The sequence below is a fragment of the Rhinolophus sinicus genome, chromosome 16, assembly GCF_057876585.1.
Source record: "Rhinolophus sinicus isolate RSI-liver-muscle chromosome 16, RSI-T2T, whole genome shotgun sequence".
Taxonomy (NCBI): Eukaryota; Metazoa; Chordata; class Mammalia; order Chiroptera; family Rhinolophidae; genus Rhinolophus; species Rhinolophus sinicus.
The window spans coordinates 76849833-76865913 of record NC_142516.1 but is presented as its reverse complement, the minus strand read 5'-3'; the positions used below and the strand labels follow the sequence as shown (position 1 = coordinate 76865913).

Here is a 16081-nt window from a genome sequence, read left to right as displayed (position 1 = left end):
TGTAAATGCAATGCAATTCCCAAGAAGTACTAGAATTTGCAAAATAAAAATTAAAGTGTTGTAAGATAACTTGCATCGTTGATTTTGCCTTTCAGAAAAGCTCTGTTAGGATGGCATTATTTATTTATTTTTCTTGGTATTCCTTAGCTTTAAAATCCTTTAAAAAGATTGCTCAGCCCTCACGTGGTGAAGGAAGTCACTGCTGCCCTTTATTTTGAGCTGACAAAAATCTTACGTGAATATTTAACAATTTAAAATCTAGTTCAATTCTACTCTTCGACCATTATTATTAGAATTTTAAAAGATTTAAAAAAGGTGATTGTAATTCTTAGGCATGGGCTTTTACATATACACTGACACTTGGGTTTTACCAAAAAGCTCAGAAGGGTAAGATGAAATCAGAAACGAATTTCCCCATGATACAGCCAGAAGCTACCACACACAGCATTTTAAATTCACATTTGGAAATTGAGTGTTTTAAAATCGATTGTTAGCAGAAACAGCACAAAGTTACCTGAACATTTCATCAACCATTCTGAATATGGCAGGGTGGCAGGCTGCTTCTGGCTGTAAAGGAAAAGACCGGGAGAAAGTAAAATATCAGAGTACTTATTCAATTACAACTTGCTATTATCAGGCAAAGGAGTTGTCCAGAACTGCTGAAAATGGGCCTACTCCTTTGGGTTAGAAAAAAATGGAAAAAGCCCTGCGTACAAGGGCAAACAGTGGTTCTCCTGGGGCAAGGGGGTTGTGGGCAAGCTTCATTTCGTCTTTATATACCTGTATATACCACATTTTCTACAAGCCCATGTGATCCAGAAAAAAAGAGTCAGGAAGTATCCTGGAAAATGTAAACGTATTTCTGCCAGCATGCTGCAGTGACGACACAGAAGGAGCCCGCCAGTGCTGCTCGTGTTAAGGAACGTCCGACCTCTTCACAGGGTCTAGAAGTGCCTGGAGGTCGGCCTGGGCCTGCCATCATTTCATTCCTGCCCATTTGTTTATGAGTACACATGATTCAGCATTGTTTCTGAGGAAAGCAGTGACCACCACCATGATGGACTAAATAGTATCACATTTCAGTGCACTATGAATTTAGCAGTGTAGATTATTTAGGATAAAAAGAGGGTTAATAAAAAAAAATTAAGATACCTTCATCTTGAATGATGAAAGCGATATAATTTATTCCATGAATATTTTTTTGTGACCGGTTTTGATGGTTTAAATCGGCAGAAGCCAACCTACTGTGGACTGGGTGGGATTTCCGCGGGCCTGACCTAGGTTCCTTGTCTTTTTGGCCAGAGTGCAAAGCATGAGATTAAGCCAGATGAAAATGTCACTTGTATTCTAAATCAGATTATTTCACAGCAGCATCTAAGTGGTAGTGGAGTGAGCCCTATGGGGAATTTCTTCAAGTCACATTACGCTTGACATAACTACCTTTGGGGAACCTTTTTCCATAGTGCTCTTCAACAAGAAAAATAGAAAAAGCGGTATGTTTTGTCTCTCAAGTTTTCTGGACCACGCTGAGGAAAGAATGGTGGCACTCACCACAGACTTTTTTTTCCACTACTGGTTCTGCGCTGGTGTTCTGAGTTGTAACATTGAACGTGTGCCATCTAGTGTTCACACACCATCACTACAGGCTGTCACAGGAGGCCCCAGGCAACAGTAAGATGATGGGATGATTTCTTTTTAATTATTTAAAGAGATTTGTGATTTATAAATTACAAATCTCTCCTCTTTAAGCAGAGTAATCCATACTCCCCAATCCACCACTGATGTGCTTTTTTATCTAAAAGAAACCAACTAAAAGTGCTCATAGATAAATTCATTATGTACTCAAGAAAGTAATTTGCCAGAAGCATGGTTCAACAGAAGAGAGGCAAGTTATTTCTTGGTTTTGATCTCAGGCAAGTCAGTTAATCTCCCTGCTTCTTAGCTTCACTGTAAATAATAACAGTCATTAACAGGTCACTGGATACATGCCCAGAAAATATCATAAAAGTTTCTATGTATTCATAATGGAAAAATCAAACAAGAAGTGAAAAGCAAACTGCCTGTCTTGAAGACATGTGATTCGTCAAATTTGCCAGAATAGTTTTTCAAAGTTTCATATACAGACAATATGCCTCCTGAATAAGAGTGTTTAAGACCAAACAACACTACCACATGCCCACAGGCCGACAGAGCCTAAAAATGCACTGACAGAACCCCCAAACTGAAAAGGGTAAAATAGGACCACTCGTTGGGTTCTAAATGGTCTAAGCTACTCCAGAGCCACTCTATAAATTGGATACTAGTGGAAAATCATTCAGTACTAATTATGAGGATTTCCAAATGGCAAAGAGAAGGATGATGACCCAATGTGTAGAACAGGGCAACCATGAAAATCAAGAGAAGCAAGAAAGTTCTACTCCATTTGTTAAAAGAGGATTAGAACACAGACATCCTTTTCTTTTATGCAGTGTTTTGCAGCAAAACAGTTCAATGTGTTAAATGTCGCCAGACTGTGTGGAATTGGCCTGCTCTCTCCACGCCACTGCACTTGCCTTTTCAATTTCTTCCTGTCCAAGTATTTCAGACCCCTGGTTGCTCTCAGCCTGCTTCCACACCTCGTTTTAGCTTTTAAAATAGGCAAGACGCCAGGAGGCAGGGGAGCCCTACTGAAACAGCAATGGCAGAAATTTTCATTTTAAAACCATTTTCCCTTGCCGCCCCAGGGCTGTGAACAGCTTTTTCTCATCCGCAGCCTTCACTAGTTTTTAAAATGAGACTCTTTACACTTCCCGAGCACATAATTTCAGGGTCATTGAGTCCCCTCATGAAGCCCAGTATGCTCACAGGCCAGCCATGTGTCCCAGTGACATCACATCACAAAAGCAAACTTAAGCTGCTTTTCTTATCAAGAGAATCCTCCAAATAGAATTAAAGTCTTAATTTATGCTTCTTTGCAAGCCATAAATCCCTCCCCCAAATCTTTGTCGCATCCTTGTGAGGGAAGAGGCAAACTTTTAACCCTCTGTGTCCTGTCTGATGGTACCCTACGATAACACAACACAAGCCACTCTGCAGCCCAGAGCTCCAGACCCTGGCTCTGAAGCCCTACAAGCAATGCTATTATCTTTCCCATAAAAATGCGGAAAGAAAAGAAGACCTTTCTTAGGTTCCATCTGTTTGTATGTTTTCCTCCATCCTACCAAAATCTGTTCCTTCTCAAGCTCTGCTCGTCTCCATCTGGACTAACGATTTCCTGTACAGGTTATTTCAAGTCTTGGGAAACCACGTCACCAGGAGGCCGTCAATGACATGAGTTTTGGCCTCTTCCCCCTCCTCACACTGCCCCAGTCCTTTCAGTAAATGTCGGAGGGTGAACGGATGATGATGGAGAGCTCCGGACTCGGGCTTCCTTTTCTTACGGACCAGACTGCGCTGCTGGGGTGCTTCATCTGCCCCCTCCCACAGCTACACAGAACTGCACTGCTTATCTCCTCTCTGCCTAGGAGGACAGCCCATTGCCATCCCTCGACAAAACATGGAAAGACAAAGTCAACACAGAAGAAATGCGCAGTGGCCATGTTCTCTGGGCCTGTGTTGTGGGGAGAGGTGAGGGAGAGGCCAGTTTGTCACCGTGTACCAGGAACTGCACAAATAACATCAGTGCTCACTCTCTGCCCTCAATGTCTGCTTCTCATCCTGATTCATCAATGATTATTACAGGCTGCTTGCTGCTTGAAAGAGGTCTGAGAACATGGAAGAACAAAATTCTGAAGAAATCTTACCTTCTTTCTATAATTTTCTGATTCTGTGTGTGTGTGTGTGTGTGTGTGTGTGAAAGAGAGAGAGAGAGAGAGAGAGAGAGAGAGAGAGAGAGAGAGAGAGAGAGAGAGAGAATGAGGGTGGGGGGGGAGAGAGAGAAAATACAAGCCAGAGAGGAAAATTATACTACGATTTGAGGTAATCCACAGACAAAAATGAATGTCTCATAAAAAATAAAAAAGCAGTGAAAAAACAACAAAAAATTCTCAAGCCTTTTCATTTATCACCCTTCATAGATATTTTTTTCCTAAGAAATAAAGAGGGAAACTGCAGATAAGCGATAAGAAGCTGAAATTCAGTAAGCCTGGAATAGATTCTCTTTCATAGTCATTTTAGTGTAGTTTAAATATTATACTCAGGAATGGTCTCCCCCACTCCTTTTTTTAAAAAGAAGAAATGGCTGATGAGAAGCTTTCCCTGCAGCCAGCAATCCTGTCCCACTGTGCAGTGAGGGGATCCGTTCAAACCCTTGACAGGCAGGAGCCCTTGTGTTAATATATGTATATAAATGAAAGGGTGACTATATTCATCAAAAACTAACTTTCTTTTAAAAACAGGACTCTTCATAAGATTCATTTCAATATTAAACCCCTTTATTGAGTTCAAAAACAATTTGGCTTTTAAAAAAATCTACTTAAATAAAACCTTCACATCAATCATGTAAAATAAGATACCTTTATAAATATGTATTTTTTATTTGCCATTTTATTCTTTTCTATTTTCAAAATACTAAATGTAAGACTATAAATATCCCTTTTACATTTTAGGATCTATTTTGTTCCAAAACATTCAAGTTTCTTTCAACAAATTTGAGATGGAAAAATATTCTTTTTAATCTTTACCAGATGTTGTTTATACTACAAGCAACTTTTTTCAGTACTCCATAATTCAATTATTGTTTAATTAGTGATAAATCTGTCATTTCTAGGCTTAAAAAAAAAAAAAAAACTTAACAAGTACCAAATGTACTTTTGTGTTTTAATTTACCCGCACTCTCTTAGAGCACCAAGACACAGGGATGCCAGCTCTGGGTGCCGAACAATATCCCCTAAATCTAAAGTTCCTCTTGCTAGCCCGGCCCAGTGGCCTCCATCCCATCGGCTTGTGCAGTCTGAGCAGGGAGACAGCTAGCTCCTCAGCCCCCTGCTTCTCAGCTCAGCCTCCCAGGTCGACCACTGCCCTGTTTTTATTATTTATTTTTAAATTTTCTCTCTCTCCTTTCCTCTCTGACTGGTTACAAAGTCCTGCATCCCCAACAGTGAAAACAAAACCTCCCGTCTGGGCCTTTCTCTTTATAGGGACAATGCTGGGTGATCTGGTGCCCCCCTGAGGTCGGCACTGGAAAGTGCAGCTACTGTCCAAGACGCAGGTTCTTTTTCAGCCACAAGCATAAGCGGCCACTCACTTCCCTATTGTACCCCTGCTAAATTACCTAATTCAGCTCTAGTTCTATTACATGCATCACATTAGAGAACCCCAAAAAGAAATTCTTAAAAGATTGCTAATGAACAAGTAGGAAAAGAAAACCCTAGAACATTAGTAAAAAGTTACTCAAGCACAAAAAAACTGACATCACCCAGGATGTGGGGGTAATTCTTCAGTATCATCTTTTATTAAAGGAGAATTGTGTTTGGAATTTTGTGTACAGGAAGTTTCTTTTTCTTTCTGAAGTGGTTACGACTGCTCTCTGGACAATGAAGACAGAACACTTCCTACCATATCGGGGATGACAAGGTGCACGGAGGTACCCGTGTGTTTTCTTATTTTTAGTCTCTTGTTAGAGCACGAACTAATCCCCCCCATCCAGTTTTATCGCAACATACTTGACAAGACAAGGAACTCATTTTAATAGAGCCACGAAGACTTTCACGTAGGAGAGAATACAAGGCATATTTTTTTTACTTAAAATATGAATAAACAAAAACCAACCCTGCCTCCCTTTCCCCTCTCCACCCTCCTCTGCCACCTGCTCTCCGTGGGCAGGTCTGTGAAGGTGAAGCAGCCGCCCCTCCAGATCCAGCCTGAGGGGCAGGCAGCATGTGGGGAGGGCATGGGAACCAGGGTACCTCACAGCCTTGGCTTGCAACACGGCAGCCAAGTACAGGGCTGCTGTGCCACCCAGCCAGCACTTTTCATGCAAATGTGAAACACAAACAATAGCTTTCTGGGCTCCACAAGTAGAATTGTAACTGGAAAACATAACATCCTTCTGATTCTGGGCCAGCCTTGGGAAACCAAACAGTCCAGAAAGCTACATAGTTGGCAAGTGGCTTCCACTGCTTATAGTGACATCAGTTTTTAAGGTCAGGTCCAAGCTATGGATTACGGCCTTCCAGTGCCTGTTCCGTCACAGGAAACGTAAGACCACCTGATTTTGACACGTGCCAGTCTGCACAATAAAGGACAAACTGAGGTTAATACTGTGATTTACTTAAGAGACACCAAATGTGGCAGGTAACTATGTACTTGGGGGTGGTCCAGCCAAAGAAGCCTAAGGGTGAGTCTCAAAAGTAAACTTCGTGTATGTATATGCGTTTAGAATTCAGGTGCTATTAGATTAGTGCCTTATTATTCACAGTTTTAATGGAAAATACCAGGCCTCTGAGTCCCTGAGAGACCAAAGAACATTTGGGGAGATCATTTCACTTTGTATAACCTGTACCACACTTTTATCTTTTGTTTTTGCAACATCTTGGTAACTATAGAATTTCCATGGCTAATTCTGGACAGTCCCAAGAGAAAGAAGCATAATTAACAGTGCTCCATGTAAAACACAAGTTACGTAGACCATCACACTTTAATTACTCTCAGAATCCAACGCTAGTGTAACAGGCATCGAGTTTCTTCTAAGGGAAAGCACAGCAGTCCCATGCTATCTGAGTCTCCGAGATCTCGCTGATACTTTTGCACGGTCCTGTCACTGCACCAAGATACTGGGCTGTGATAAATTAATCAGATTATGCAATTAGGAAGCCGTTCTTCAGGTTACCCTTCTAATCACTCAGGCACGTCACAGGCTTATCCCAGCCTCCTTGGTTTGCTGGCACAGCAGGCCCAGGATAGCTGAGGAGAGCAGCCCACGCCAGTCAGGAACTTCCAGCTCTGTACTTTAATTACCTCCTTGAACCTTAAGGCATACAGAGGTCACATCCTGCCAATGCCACAATAAATTAAACCAAATAACACCCTCTGGAGTCCCCCTTTAACCATAATGGAAGCTCCGAATCTCTATACAATGATCTTGATAAATGCTCTTGTACATCAACGGACTCCACAGCTGTTTGACTGGGGAAGATTGTTTTAAACTATAAACTGGAGGCTGAAGGTTATACAGTATGATGTTTAATGAGAGTGCCTGCCTTCTCTCCCCCTCACTGGCAGTGACATCCTGTGCTTACGGAACTGTTGCTCAGCCTGACGTCCACAGGTAAAAAGGACACAGAAGGTTCAGAGAAGAACCACAAGGACTAATGAAAGGCTGCAGAATCAAACCAAATCAGAAAAGTCAATGAAACTGGAATTTTTCTATAGAGAAAAGAACATTTACTAAAGGCCTTGGAAGCAAGGATATAGCTCAGTTACTATATTTTGCCACTAAAAAAGGACCAGAGAAAATTATAGCATGTTCATTTAAATTAGAAATACAGAGTTCCCTGATAATAAAAGTAATGGTTGGAAAGGGGTGCCAGGGGGTTTCTAAAAGCCTTTATTTGGAATTTTATTGTAATTATTTTTATATAAGAAACATTCTTACTCTCACAATAAGTGCAACTCTTTTTAATGGTGAGGTCAAGTAGTAATTTTCCAAAAAAAACCTCTCTTTGGGCTCTCTCAGGCTTTATACCTATCATCTTTCCTTCCCCCGTTTTTTTCCCTATCAAACACTGTAAATTTCCAAATCAGTTGGGTTCAGTTTGAGCCACCTAACTCACAGGTGAAAGCAGCAAGCCTACTGGTGACTGTAACACTACCCATCCCCTGGAACGACTCCGATGTGAAGGGAGAGGAGCCCAGAACAGAAGGGCCATAACCAGGGCTGTGGGCACACACGTGTGGGCTGGTGGGGACCGATCAGGCCCTAAGACAAGAAATGGAATGCAGGGAGAAGGCCACTGACTCAGTTATGATCGCCTTACACAGCCTCCAGTTTGAAAGAGAAAAAAGAAAACAGAAAGTTCCAAATGAATTAAACAAACAGAAGGTGTTTGGGGTGTGGAGGGTGTGCAAACTCAGCCACTTCAGGGCTCTCCACGCACAGAGCTCGCGCCTCCCAAGTCAGCTTCGTGGGGAGAGTGAACACTCTCCTGCCCGGTTTCCTGGCCACCAGCTTCAGATCTGACTGTTCACTATCTCTCTCTGCACTAGTTCTCTCCATCTGTAACAGGAAGAAAATGTCTGCTCTGTCTCCCCGGGGTTACCAGAGCTAATGAGAAAGCATGTTGGAGCCACTGCGGTTCCTGCAAGACGGACACCCGGGAACACAGCACCTACTCATAGTGTCTGAATCATTTCTTCAGGGTGCACTGATCTTTATTCGTGCTCACACAAAACTGCACTTACATTCCAGAGCAGCCTCCCACAGACGGTCTAATTCTGAGGATGGCCTGGGAGACCCGGCCTGAGCCTCTGACTCCCCAGATCTGAGAAGCCCTGAGAACCAGGGAGACAGGCATCCTGCATGGAGCTAGGGTTCAAGGCAGCAGGCTTAGAGCAGAAGAAAACGTACAGAATTCTTAAGTTGTTTCTATGGTTTTAACCATTTTCTGAGGCTTGGTGTAGCTCTTGAAGAGCTAAAAATTTATTTCTGATTTTTTTTTCTTTAATTGATTACTCCTCTCATTCATAAGATCTTCATTTTTAAACTTATTTCTCATGTGGAAATAAGAAATATTGTTTCAAAAAAGTTTGTTGTCCAAACGTCAGCTCTTGTGAATATGCAATATAAGGTGCAACAATCAAGTAAATCTTGAATCTTTCCCAATAATTGACATATGCCCTAAAAATGCAGAAAAGCCCTCTACGTTAGGTATTTTTAAAATAAAATGTAAATACATCATTCATTTAAAAGGAGTCAATTGCTCTTCTGTTTACATTTTTCCCCCTTGCTCTGCCTAATGAAATGATACACAGCATCTTCTTTAAGGATTTTTCTCCTCATCAAAGTCCAGCACATACCAGCAATGAATCTTTCATAAAGCATTCGATCCTTCTCAGAGAATTTCTCTCACTGGAGATTAGTTTTTCAAAAAGATGCAGCACTGCTTTTTCAAGGCTGGGAAGGTGTCGAAGCCAGAGGCAGACTATCGCTGACTTGGGGAGAGAAATCTTCTTCCTTTCAATAAGAAATAAAATTTTAAATAGAAACGGCTTATGGGAAAAATAAGATTAAGAGAGCTCAAAACACAAAAAACGAATCCAATTTGTGAATCTTCTTTTTCCTCATGATCATAGCAGTAGTTAATATTTAGAGTATCAATGAATATTTACCTAGTATCTATTTGCAAAATAATGTGAAAATGCTTCCACTTCAGTTCAAGAAATTAGAGAAATGCTCAAAGAAAAACAAATGCTTTCAAAAAGTATAAACAAATACATAGTGATGGAAGACAGAGAGTGAGAAAAAGGCCTTGAGATATCTAGGTAAATGTAGTCCCTAATCTAAGGAACAGCTATGTTTGAAAGTGCATCATGATGGTTTCAAGTGTGGAATCAGACCTGGGTTTGAGTCCTAGAGCTACCACCTACTAACTGTATGACATTGGGAAAAGTACTTAACCTTTAAACCTCAGTTTACGTATCTATAAAATGGGCCTATCTCCCTCAGTGTTGTCAAAAGGCTCAAATGCAGTAATAACACATGTACAATGATCAGCATAGTGCTTGACACCTAGTAAATATTCAGTAACTGTATTTGTAAATCTGTTGCTTGAAAGTTAAAAGATATTCTTCTTCAGTAACAATTTCACATATGGTGGTTATGACCTGTTTGACCCACAGTTGATCCATAGCATGATACTCTACAGACCGCAACCACTTTGTGTAGCTCAGTTTCTACAGGAAAGTTCTCTTGTGTCAGGTCACTGTGTCAGGAGCTCTACTTCCCCTGTCGGGAGGGAGCATAAGGGGGACATCTATCTAGCTCTGAACCACTGGTGGGACTTGTCTTTCTTCTTTTAGCCCTGCTTTTACAATGTCTCCTGCCCTTTCACCTGTGGCATCACAGACAGCAGAGTGCTTTCCAGGTTCTGCCAAAGATGGTTACTGCTTTTAATAAGGAAAACAAAAGCTAGAGCACAAAGGTTCCCCAATACATGCCACCCCCACTTCAATATCTTTCCCTTCACCCTCACTTCTGGGCCTTTTCTCTGCAGGAGCTGGCATGAAGCCCAGGGAATGGGTACAGGGCAGGAAATGAATAGACAGGACACACAGGGTAGCAATTTCTGGTGGTTTCTTTTTCTTCTCCCTCAGCATAACTCCTGTAGACCTTGCCCTGAATTAACTGTGGGCAAGACTAGAAGAAGCTTGAGTGTTGTGGGGTCTGTCACAGGAGCAGGCAGAACGGCAGGAGACAGGGAGGGCAGGATGCTTTCCTCTGACCCTCTTTCTGATCTCACATTCTCACCCTGAGCTGCAACTCTCCCGGGAAGTTTTGCAGAACCCTTTCCCCCCACTTCCCCATGCCTGGCAAAGAAGAGCTGCCACTGGGCCCCCAAACCCGCATCACCTGGCACATTTTCAGGACACACACACACACACCAGACTGTGATGAAGGCAATGAAGGATAAAAGAGGATGAGGTAAAAAAGAAGAACAGGAGGGACCTAATTTAGATCAAGTGGTCAGGGATTAGCTAGGTGAAGAACAGTGGGAAGAACTTCTATTCAACAAAGTGCTGGAAGTTCTAGCCACAGCAATCAGACAAGAAAAAGAAATAAAAGGCATCCAAATTGGTAAGGAGGAAGTAAAATCGTCATTATATGCAGATGACAGGATACTATATATAGAGAACCCGAAAGATTCCACCAAGAAACTATTAGAGCTGATAGATGAATTTAGTAAAGTAGCAGGATACAAAATTAATATTCAGAAATCAGTTGCATTTAAAACAGAGGGTTGCTAGAGGGGCGGGGGGGGTGGGGATAAGGGGAAGGTGAGAGGTTTTGGGAACGTACAGAGGGATAGTGGATGGGGGGAGGGGGGTTCACACAGTGTGAGGGATATAAATGATAAATGTCTAAGTTTTGCTTTGTCTTGTGCACCTGAAACTAATTAATAAATTAAAAAAAAAAAAAAAAAAGAAATCAGTTGCATTTGTATATACCAATAATAAAACATCAGAAGGAGAAATTAAAAAAAAAAATCTGATTTACAATTGCTTCAAAGACTATAAAATACCTGGGAATAAATTTAACTGAAGAAGTAAAAAATCTGTACTCAGAAAATTATAAGACACTGAAGAAAGAAATGAAAGAAGATACAAATAGATGGAAACACATACCATGTTCATGGACAGGAAGAATTAATACAGTTAAAATGCCCATACTGCCTAAGGCAATATACATATTCAACACAATTCCTATCAAACTACCAACGATGTTTTTCACAGAAATAGAACATATAATCCTAAAATTTACATGGGACCATAAAAGACCCCGAATAGCCTCAGCAATCTTGAGAAATAAGAACAAAGTGGGAGGTATAACGATACCTGACATCAAATTATACTACAAGGCTACAGTAATCAAAACAGCATGGTACTGGCATAAAAACAGACACATAGATCAATGGAACAGAATAGAGAGCCCAGAAATAAATCCATGCCTATATGGCCATTTAATCTACAGCAATGGAAGCAAGAATGTACGGTGGGGTAAAGACAGTCTATTCAATAAATGGTGCTGGGAAACCTGGACAGACACATGTAAAAAAATGAAGCTGGACCTTATACCATATACAAAAATAAATTCAAAATGGCTTAAAGACTTAAATGTAAGATCTGAAACCATAAAATTCCTAGAAGAAAATATAGTAAGAAACTTCACAGACGTTACCCAGAGTAAGATTTTTACTGATATATCCCCTCACGCAAGGGAAGAGAAAAAATAAACATGTGGGATTACATCAAACTAAAAAGTTTTTTCACAGCAAAGGAAACCATCAATAAAACAAAAAGGGATCCTACTGAATGGGAAAAGATATTTGCCAATGATATATCTGATAAGGGGTTAATATCACAAATTTATAAAAAGAACTCACTTAACTCAACTCCAAAAAAACAAACAACCCAATTAAAAAATGGGGAGAGGACATGAAGAGACATTTTTCTAAAAAGGACATACAGATGGCAAACAGACATATGAAAATGCTCAACCTCACTAACCATCAGAGAAATGCAAATAAAAACCACAATGAGATACCACCTCACCCCAGTCAAAATGGCTATCATCAATAAATCAACAAACAACAAGTGCTGGCTCGGATGTGGAGAAAAGGGAATGCTTGTGCACTGTTGGTGGGATTGCAGATTGGTGCAGCCACTATGGAAAACAGTATGGAGGTATCTCAAAAATCTGAAAATGGAACTACCTTATGATCCAGCAATTCCACTCCTAGGTATCTATCCAGAGAAATCCAAAACTCTAATTCAAAAAACTTTACGCACTCCTATGTTTATTACAGCACTATACACAATAGCCAAGACATGGAAACAACAGAAATGCCCATCGGTAGATGACTGGATTAAGAAACTGTGGTACATTTATACAATGGAGTATTACGCAGCCATAAAGAAAGAAATCTTACCGTTTGCAACAACATGGATGGACCTAGAGAACATTATGTTAAGTGAAATAAGTCAGACAGAGAAAGACAAATACCATATGATCTCACTTATATGTGGAATCTAAAGAAAAGAATAAGTGAATGAACTAATCAGAAACAGTTTTGGAGACATAGAGGAAAAACTGAGGGTTGCTAGATGGGAGGGGGGTGGGGAGAAGGGGGAAGGTGAGGGGATTAGAAAACAGTCAGTAACCACAAGATGGCCACAAGATGGGGTTTTGAAAATTAATTTGGGGAATGTAATCATTAATGTTGTAAAGATTTTACAGGGTATCTGATGGACACTTGTCTCATTAGGGAGACCACCTCAGGGATGATGTAGATGCCTGATCACTGCATTGTACACCTGAAGCTGAAGCTGAACAATAATGGATATCAACTACAAGTTTGTGTGTGTGTGTGTGTGTGTGTGTGTGTGTGTGTGTACGTATATACTTACAAGAAGCGGAGTACAGCATTAGGAATAGAGACAGTGGAAATGTAACGGCTCTGTGCAATGTCAGGGGGATAGTGGATGGGGGGAGGGGGGTTCACACAGTGTGAGGGATATAAATGATAAACGTCTAAGTATTGCTTTGTCTTGTGCACCTGAAACTAATAAAAAAATAAAGACTAGTGGGAAGAGCATTCTAGCAGAGGGAACGGAAGCTGTGATGGCCCTGAGGTAGGGAAGAGCAAGATCAGAAGGAGAGAAGCCCCAGGGAGCAAAGGTGAAGTGACTTGTGATGAGGCTGTGCAGTACCACAGGCCAACGTAAGCATTTGCGATTTTGCTGTGATTATTCTGGCCCAGGGATTTCAAACAGAGAAGTGCCAGGATGCAATTTACATTTCAAAGATCACTCTGCAGCACGGAGAACTGAGAGCAGGGAGAGAGTGGGTGTAGGGAGCCCAGGAGCCGGGGAAGTGGGTACCGGCTGGGACCTGGGTAGCAGTGGAGACGGAGTGAAGAGTGCCTGCAATGTGTGTCAGCAGCAGTATCAAGAGAAACTGGCAAAGAGTCTGATGCCAGGTGGTGCAGCTGAGATAGCGATCAAGGCGATCCCAGGTTTCTTGAGCAATCAGATGGATGGACATAGCATTTACTCAGAAGTTAAGAAGATTTGTGAAGGATTAACTAAGAGCTCAGTTTGGGGTGTGAGAATTCAGCATATCTGAGGTGCAAGCCAACTGAGATATGAGATAGAATATCCAAGTTGGACGTTCTGGGGAGAGGTCTGGGCTGAAGATACACATTAGGGAGCTGTCAGGGGCATGGAACGGATGAGAACTCATAGGGACAGAGGTCCGAGTGAGGAGAAGAGGTCCGGGTCTGTGCCCGGAGGACTGCCAACCCTAGAGGAAGAGGACCTGCACACAGGAAGAGGCAGGAGACACGCAGGTAGAGAACAATGTCACTGCGGAACAGAAGGCCGGCCTGGCTGTGACCAGAACTGCTCAAAGGACATGGGGAGGGAAGCACAAGCACCGCACTGGGCATCCCTGTGACCTCCCCAACATACACTGTTGATGAGGGATGGAAGTTGAAGGCAGAGTCAATGAGGAGAGGAAGTAGAATAGCCAGGTCTTCAGGACGGCTGTGCAGAGTGCTCCACCAGAAGGGTTTGTGCGCTCCGGGCAGGGATAGCTGACCACTGGGGGGCCAGAGGCAGAGCAGTGAGGGAGACTGAAGGACCCACAGCTCCATTGATTCAGGGCTTACCTGGGACAATGCCAAGCATTTTACCTCTATTGTAATCCTCGTAACAACCCTACAAGACAGGCACCATTATTGCCCTTGTTTGATCGACAAGGCAGTTGAGATCAGAGGGATGGAGGACTTACAGCTCTCATTTGAACCCAGGAGGTCTGATACTACAGCTGGTCCTCCGATTCAAGCTATGCAGAAATCTCTCCACTCTGCAGGACGGGGAGGAGAAGGCGCTGTACAGAAGACGGGGCCTTGGGGGCGGGGAGGGGGAGCAGATGGCTTTCCAAAGATAAGCCAGATACTGGGTCCCTGTGTGCACTCGCTTTGTGTTTGGGGAGTCTTTTCAAAGTCCAGGCTGTCAGCCAGCTTTAGCCATGTTAATGGGCTGCTGGTGTCTGTCCAGCTTTGTAGAGGAAGCAGAAAACTCCTTCAGAGTAGGAGGATGCTCTGTAGCCTCTTTCGTAGAACCAGAGAGCCCCCAAGAGACGGGAAGCTCTGAGGCACAGAGAGGAGAAGCTCTTCCCTTCCCAAATAGCAGGGATGTCTTCTAAACCGCTCTCATCACAACTTATCTTTGTTCAGGGTCCCTATAAAATAAATACGCCCGCCATTAGAAAAGTTCCTCACTTCAGTAGAAGTTGCTCAGAGGCGGCACCATTCCCAAGCTCTCTGAGCAGCCATGCATTAAGGGTGACATCTACCATCACACAAGTCACAGCGGCAGAGCGATACCCAACTGTACACGCTGTTGAGAATAAGCTGTAGATTACTATGACAAATGTAAAACCAAACCTAGGGTAAAATGGTAGTTCCATCAAATATCTGAATTGAAAGATACTGCTTAGTTACAAATTTACACAGAATTTGCAAAAGTTCTGTAGTCGAGGCAGTAAGTACATACAGATTTGTTTATCTGTGGGGAATATGTTCCAAGAACCCCCAGTGGATGCTTGAAACTGTGAATAGTACCAAACCCTATATATATGAGATGTGATCAAACAATACAGGGAATGTTTAAATAAAAAAAAATTGTTACAATAAAAGACACATTGCCATTAATCCCCCTCAAAATACTCTCCCTCGCTTTGAACACACTTATCCCATCGTTCTTGCCACTTTCTGAAGCAGTTGTGGAAGTCCTCTTTCGTGAGTGTCTTTAGTTGTGTTGTCATGGCTGCCTTGATGTCCTGAATCAATTCAAAACATTTACCTTTTATGGTCATTTTCACTTTGAGGAAGAGCCAGAAGTCGCATGGTGCAAGGTTTGACGAATAAGGTGGATGAGGACACACTGTAATGTTTTTATTTGACAGAAATTGATGTACCAGAAGCGATGTGTGACATGAAACCTTTCCATGTGATCACAAAATACAGTGAATTCTGCTACCGAGAGCCATCCCACAGAAAGGCAGGGATCTTCAATACGGGAAGAGGCACATTGAACCTCAGTAACAGTGTGTGACGAGTTTCAACCTGTTGGGTGCCATCAATGATTCAGGACATGGAGGCAGCCAAGACAGTACAACTGAAGACACACATGAAAGAGGACTTCGAGAAGTGCTACAGAAAATGTTAAGAACAATGGGATAAGTGTGTTCGAAGTGATGGGGATTAATGGCAATGTGTATTTTACTGTAATAAAACTTTTTTTTATTTAAACATTCATCATATTGTTTGACCACACCTTGTACCACATTTTTTTCCTATACAGTGGTACCTCAGTTTTCAAA

General features: G+C 42.0%; 1 protein-coding gene across 10 annotated transcripts in view; it reads right to left on the bottom strand.

Annotated features, from left to right (window-relative positions):
• FANCC (FA complementation group C) overlaps nucleotides 1-16081 on the bottom strand; it is a 262167-nt gene that overhangs the window by 25544 nt on the left and 220542 nt on the right. For all 10 annotated transcript variants that reach the window (XM_088793528.1, XM_074330248.2, XM_088793530.1 and 7 more), the window contains 2 exons: nucleotides 8995-9151; nucleotides 515-567 (listed from right to left, as the gene is read on the bottom strand). In XM_088793528.1, the coding sequence (XP_088649654.1) occupies nucleotides 515-567; nucleotides 8995-9151 (210 nt within the window). The remainder of the gene's footprint in view (nucleotides 1-514; nucleotides 568-8994; nucleotides 9152-16081) is intronic.